The sequence below is a fragment of the Poecilia latipinna genome, unplaced genomic scaffold (assembly GCF_001443285.1).
Source record: "Poecilia latipinna isolate Pla-1442-1.1 unplaced genomic scaffold, P_latipinna-1.0 Scaffold83, whole genome shotgun sequence".
NCBI classification, from domain to species: Eukaryota; Metazoa; Chordata; class Actinopteri; order Cyprinodontiformes; family Poeciliidae; genus Poecilia; species Poecilia latipinna.
This window is the reverse complement of record NW_015112699.1, coordinates 1-6,817: the sequence shown is the minus strand read 5'-3', so window position 1 is coordinate 6,817 and position 6,817 is coordinate 1. Positions and strand designations below refer to the sequence as shown.

At 35.5% G+C, this 6,817-nt stretch overlaps 1 protein-coding gene across 2 annotated transcripts; it reads right to left on the bottom strand.

The window, feature by feature from the left end:
* Nucleotides 1–556: 556 nt before the first annotated feature.
* Nucleotides 557–6,809, bottom strand: LOC106938389 (sialidase-like). 2 transcript variants are annotated; one of them, XM_015020425.1, is made up of 13 exons: nt 6,524–6,809; nt 5,178–6,426; nt 4,585–4,728; nt 4,365–4,464; nt 4,053–4,207; nt 3,598–3,829; nt 3,318–3,487; nt 3,043–3,192; nt 2,726–2,879; nt 2,540–2,643; nt 2,011–2,193; nt 1,800–1,838; nt 557–1,709 (listed from the first exon to the last, which is right to left on the bottom strand). In XM_015020425.1, the coding sequence occupies exons 2-13, from the start codon at nt 5,223–5,225 to the stop codon at nt 1,278–1,280; spliced, it is 1,911 nt and encodes a 636-aa protein (XP_014875911.1). In that variant the 5' UTR covers nt 5,226–6,426; nt 6,524–6,809; the 3' UTR covers nt 557–1,277. The 2 variants fall into 2 exon arrangements, with proteins under 2 accessions (XP_014875911.1, XP_014875920.1); XM_015020434.1 differs by having other exon boundaries at nt 3,375–3,487.
* Nucleotides 6,810–6,817: the final 8 nt, after the last annotated feature.

Genomic DNA, 6,817 nt, shown 5'->3' with positions numbered 1-6,817 from the left:
CAAACCATTTCATGCAGATGCAGGGGGGTGGTTCAGTAAATATGAATGTTTGCTTCTTGGTTTGAGAGTGGTATCATTTAATTTTTACTACCAAAAATTGTTTGGTTTACTGTAAAAATTATCTGGCTTGTAATAACAAACATGTAAAAAAAAAAAAAAAAAAAAAAGTCTTATATAAACGTTTTTCCTTTTTTGTGGGGACCCCCTTTCGATCAGGTGCCCTTGGAATTTTCCGAATATTTCCTCAGGCTTGTGCTTTAATGGGTCAACGAATAAATGTAGTTACTAAGCGCTTTGTGAACGTCTGAACTTGATAAAGCGCTATGCAAGTACAGATCAATACATTCAAAACTTGATCCATCAAAATTATAATGCAAGTAAAACTCGCTAAAAATATTCTCATTTTCACTGAAATATAATCACGGGTCACTTCTTTTGCACTACTGGCTGTGGCAAATTTCGCATTTATTTCAAACAACAAAAATGTACCAAGTTTGTTTTTCACAAGTTTTAATTTTTTTTTTTTTTTTGATGTAGTCATTTAACTTTCAACATGTCACAACCGTTTTTATTCCTTTAATATACAAAAAAGGAAAATGTACTTGTTTACAGTGAAAACATGGCAGAAAAACAATGATTTCTACACTACAACTCAAAAGACAAGCTACAACAAACACATACATATAGACTTATATACTTTACATAAGTTTTTAATTACAAACATCTCATAAAATCAATATTAAAAAAAATAAATAAGGTTTTAATGGTTCTAGCAGCCTTTATTTGACAGTGAATTGACAGGAAAGTGGGAAATGAGAGAAGGGGGAAGACATGTGGCTAGGGTCACCAGGCTAGCAATTGAACCTGCAACAGCCATGCTGAGAGCTAAGGCCCCTGTATGTGTGTTGTGCTTAACCGCTGCACCGCCACAGCACCCCTAAAATAAATAATTTAAGACTTGTACATTATTTGACCATTTAAAGACAAAGCAAACAAAAACTACATTCTAGGGGGTGCTGTGGTGGCACAGGGACAAAGCATGACCCACGTATGGAGGCCCTAGTACTCGTGGTGGTAGTTCAATTCCTGGACAGGCAACATTTGCTGCATGTCGTCCTTCTCCCTCTCATTACCCTCCTTCCTGTTGACCTGCTTTCAAATAAAGGGCAGTGGAGCCAACAAACCCTTGAAAAAAAAACTACATTCAAAGTGTAACTTTTTTTCTGACATTTTATATTTAACTATTATTTTTATGTACAGATAGTGTACAATCAGACTTATTTATTATCTTTCTTTCCAACTCCCTTTCCTTGCTCTACTCTCTCTCTTCCTTTTTTATGAACACCTTGACATTTCTCTCTTCCTAGATCTGTCCCTTTGTGCATCTGGGCAGAGTGTATGTTCTTTTTCATAAAGAAGCATTCTTTATTTGGACTGACAGAACAGGTCAAAAGTTTCTCCTTCTGATTTGGGCCTGCAGTTATAGGACGCTCTTCTTCCCGGTAGGGAGATGATGGCCGTGAATGTGCTTTCCTTGGACTTGCCATTCTTGGAGAGTTATGCCTAGATTTAGCATCTTTTTTGGGGACTAGGTTTAAGTCCAAAGATAGTGGTCTTCCAAATACTGGACTAAGAGGAATCACAACGTTGTCTCCTGGAGCACCAAGAGTAAGAAAGACTTCTGGTACTTGATAGTCATTCTTTATTCCCTGAAACAGACAAGAAGACAAAGAAGTGCCTCAGGATTTTTTTTTTATTTGTGCAAAGTCAAAACATTCATAGTTTGTGGTGGCACTTACTGGCTGTGGTGTTACACTCAGTGATACTTTCAATGTCATCTATTGGAGAAAGCAAAAACATCAACACAAAAATAATAGCTGAAATTAATTCTGCCATAAATTCATTTGCTGCATCCTGATTTTGACCAGTTCATATGACTCTGATAAATGTCTATCACTCTATATTTCTAGAAAAATTAAAATTCAGTTGTATCTCCAGTTTTGTTTCTACCTGTGCCTGAGAGTTTTGATCCATCCTGAATTCAGTCTCAGGAGTAAATGAAGCAGACTTGGGTAAGGCCAAAGTAGAGCTTGATTCTGCATCAAAAATTTGGGGCTGAGAGGAACTCCTGCGAAAGGACTTCCTTGATGTAGCAGGTGTTCCTTCATTCACAATAATATATGGTGGTGATGCCTAGGGAAGGAATAAATTCCACAAAATTCTAGTCATATACTGTACCATTAAAACATTAGTTTATAGACACTGCTAAATACTAACAAATACAAATACAGCTTTTAAAATAATGGGTCAATATGCTTCTTGACATAAAACAATTGATGAAATACATTATTTTTATATACAAAGAAAACTGTATAAACTCGTAATGTATAGCTATAAAGCTGAGCTGTTAAATTTTGTGAAACAAAAACAAAGAAATCATAAATTTCATTTAGCAACCTTTGCCATTTTTTAGTTTACCTATCCAATAATTTATACCCAACTTGCATCATACTGGGAAACCAGTATTTGGATTTCTTACATTTTTCTTTGCTTCAGATATTCGACTTGTCCCTGGAGAATGTTGATCTTGTAACAATGCCTGACTGGGGTTCTTACTGTTGACGAATGCAATAGGTTTTGACCCTATTGAGAACATTTAAGTTATTTCTGACATCTCAAAGATATAATTAGATTTGAAATATTTTGTCCTGTGTGTTTTTCTTACCCATGAGCCCATTATTCAAAGGGCCGCCATTGTGCACTGGAGTGGTAGCTGTACTGCGGCAAGGTTGTAAATAGCATCGTTGGTCTTCCATTCGCGCACTTTGAGAATGTCTTATCATATCAAAAAATTGCTCCTGCTCAGCTGCAGATAAATCCTATATTAGGAAAAGACAAGAAAAAGCATAGGCCTCTTATCTGACCCCTGACCTGTTGATGTCAACAGATCAGAGACCTGTTCTGTTTTGTCATTGCTTCAGAACAAAATACGGATCTATTGCTAAAACTATAAGCAATATATTTTGCAAAAAGGTCTCTCACCTGCCAGTGTTGAGGAGCATTAAAGATAGCTGAACTCTCAGGAGGTTTATCAGATGCATCATTTATTAGGTTTTTGCACTCAGTTGAAGGGGTGTTCAAATTTTTTAGGATTTGGGGTGCTGAGCATCTTTGTTCATCCATCCTTGAGCCCTATAATAGGAAAATATATTTAAAAATAAATGTTAAATCTAGACTATAATGCATATTATTTGCCAGTAAAAAGGCAAATATATGTGAAACACATAACTTCAATTGATCAAACATGTGTCGCCAACCTGGACTCTTGAAACTAAATAGCATAAATATCTTGCATCCATTTCAGCAGGAGTTACTGTTGATGTGGTGCCTCCGTTCTGTATTCCTGGTAATGATGGAAGAAACATACGCTGGTCATCGAGTCGTCTTGCCTGGGAGTTTGCGACCAAACTGAAGAGTTTTTCATCATCTAGTAAAGAAAAAATGAAACCCAGATTTTAACATTAAACATGTACTCGATTACATCAACATATCTGATCAAAAAGGGTTATTAAGTCAAAGAAGAATTCTGGCTCTGACCTTGTGGCATTGTGCTTAGAGTGAGTTTGGAACTGGGCAATCCTTGAGGATTAACATTTAACGCACTTCGCTGTTTCTCTTTAGCCTTTGGATTTACATGCGAGTTTGTGCTGAAGGAGGCTGAGCGCTCTGGACCCAAAGCAGGTGATAATTTTGTATTATTTTCATAAATAAGGGCCTGTGGGCTTTGATGCTGAGGCAGGCAACACCTTTGGTCATCCATCCTAGAACCCTGAAGTTACAGCAGGAATTATTTTTTAAAAAATTTGACAGAATTTTAGGTTTCATAGCCACAATAAAAACATAGATTTTCCTTTAAAAAAATAAAATAAAATAAACAAACACCATTAAACCTGTTGGGTAATACTCTGTCCAAACAATGAGAACATGTGGTGGTGATTTTTTAATAACAATGGTGAAAATATTTTTTTCACAGAAAGCAAAAAGTAACTAACCTGGACTTTTGAGACCATCTGAAACAAGCAGCTTGAGTCTCCTTTATTGTCACCATTTTCATTCTGTGATACTGGTAATGATGAAAGTGATACTCGCTGGTCATCCAGCCTTCCACTTTGAGCTTGTGTCAAAAGGTTTAAAAAAAAATCCCGATCTGATGATAAAATTAAACAGAAACAGTTTTTCTAAACACCGTCATATATGTGTATCTATATATCTGTATTAAAATTAATATTGAAAGGCTTTGCTCTTTTTCAGTATTGTTTCATGTATTTGAGAAAGGATTGAAAGTTTGGGTAGACGGGGAGTACCTGCGCTAGGACTCAAAACGCAGCGCTGGTCTTCTATACGTCCGCGCTGGCCATGAGCGATCATACCGAGAAACTTTTGCTGTTCTTCAGGTGATTCTTCCTTTTTTATTTATGTGAAAAGATTGGGGGGAAAATGTCAATATGAACATTCAATTATGCAACATTAAAGAAGAATAGTGGAAATTTAATATATTTACACTAATCATTTATTAGAACAGACCCTTAAAGAATTGGAGCGTTGACACTGAGAAGGAACTTGTAACTGATTTCCAGAAGCCACTAGACGCTTTCTGTCGACATCTGCACTACTCTGTGTCACAGAGCTCAAAGGGTTTGCACCAAGGTCATTTTTACTGTCTGATGCCTAGAAAAGCAAGAAACAATTTTTGAAAAGAGTAAGTCAGTAGTAGTCAGTAATTCAACTCAAAACCAAAGCAGGTCCACGTATTCAACTCTTTATATGTTCTAGTCTATGTCCTGGTAGTTAAACGAATGATGAGAGCTGTAAATAAAATGTTCTTTGTTTACTGTCTAATGCATGAAAGAGTATAAAAATGGTTAATTCTATGGGAAAAGCCAGGAGAAAAGATATTAGTCAATTCAAAAACTAACAAGGATTTAAAAGTTATTCTCCCAGTTATTAGTCAGTCCAGCTCCAAAGAGAAAGTCGAAGACAAACATTAAGTGGCAACATAATCAAAATAAAAAAGGTTTGAACTAAAAACTTAAGCAAGAATTTTGTAGAAAGAGTCTAATAAAAAACCATCGCTAACACACAAGTAAATTATACTTGTATTGCCACAGATGTCTTACCTCAGTATCAGCAGCTTCCGATTTTAACTTGACTCCAGCAGATGTCATCTTGTAAAAATTAAAAGGAGGTAAAAATGTGATTGCAATAAACTATATGTATAACAAACTGCTATTCAAAAAAAGATTCCAACCGATGCTCCTCTAAATGCTTGCTGAACATGACACAGTAAAGTGGTTCTGAGTCCTGAGTATTAACCAGTCATTAAGAGACAAGCTAGCCCTCCCTTCTTAATATCACCATTTATAATCCTGGATAAAAACATAATCCTGACCATAGAGAAGGATGATCTCTTTTCATGAGCGATGTACACGTTCTTCATTTTGACCCACCACTTTACTTAAACTTGATGTTTGCTCCAGTGGAAGCAATTAAAATCAGTATTATGATACTGGCCTGTCAGACCAATAAAACTGACATGTGAAGTGTACAAAATACCTTTTGTCCTTCTGTCCATTTTTGCAGGTTTTATTTCCCAAATTCCAAGCAGATGTCAATAGACTATGTTATGAAAACAGAAAGTATTGAACAAGCTATTAAATATAGAAATTATATTACTTTTACTCACATGGTCAAAAACTGAAAATATTACTCAAAGGATTTTGGCTAACTTCAGATCATCGTAAATGTCCAGGAACTAAAGGAAAAACAAACATCTGAAGGTTTTATTTTTATTGAATAGAGACAGAAAACACCCAGCAATATATTAAATTAGTCATGCAATACTTCAAAAATATTTCATTACAGCAGTTGAGATTCTAAGATACAATTACCTACATATGAAAAAAAAAACCTAGCAGCCTTCAATCTTTTACTTTAACTGTCATCTCAGTAAGTCACAATTTCACTAATTGCATCATGTGATATACAAGTAACCATCTTGGCAAATCAAACAGGATTTTTGGTTGGTAATAGGTTAATCAAAATACATGCATCTATATAAATATTTATTACATATCTAGTCGCTAGAACATAAGCATCTAATCCTGGTAAAACTACATCCACAATAAAATAAGAGTGAATTATAGAATAGGCCATTTCCTTCCACAGTTACATCTATAGGTTCTCTTCATATTCAAATTAAGTTAATACATTAAAAAAAAACAGCATACCAGAAACCAGTCAAATGAAAAACTTTTCCTTTATTCCTTGTGCTTTTACCTACTTAGGGACTAAGATATAAATTGGAAATTTATTCCAGACCCTTCAAGTCATTAAGGAAGGTGGTTGGAGTCAAGATGTGAGATGATCCTGTCAAGACACAAAATGTAAACATTGATAATTAGAAAAAACTGGGAACTTTATTGCAGAAAGAGCTTTGAGAATTACAACTAAAAACTTCTCTCACCAATAAGCACTTCCCATTTTCCATCAGTGCTTCGAGTGACTTCATAAGCAGAACGCATCTCTGAGTGTGACACCCCTCCAACCACAAAAACAATCAAGCGAGGACCACAGCGATATTCTGTTGGAGACTTATTTTTGTGCCAGTTTCCAAAACGTGCACTGCTGTAAGAAAGAGGGAGAGAGAAAAATCTACTCATCTGGCAACAAGTAACCATTTCCAAAATATAAGTAGTAGTCATATTTTGGTAACACTTTGACAGGATGTGCATAAGCATTGTTTTGTAAGTACTGACAC

Coding starts and splice junctions, on each gene's coding strand:
- LOC106938389 (XM_015020425.1), bottom strand. CDS start 5,225: ATGACATCTGCTGGAGTCAAGTTAAAATCGGAAGCTGCTGATACTGAG. Junction 4,208..4,364: donor CGTTTTGAGTCCTAGCGCAG/GTACTCCCCGTC, acceptor TTTTATCATCAG/ATCGGGATTTTTTTTTAAAC. Junction 1,839..2,010: donor ATCAAAACTCTCAGGCACAG/GTAGAAACAAAA, acceptor TTTCTCCAATAG/ATGACATTGAAAGTATCACT.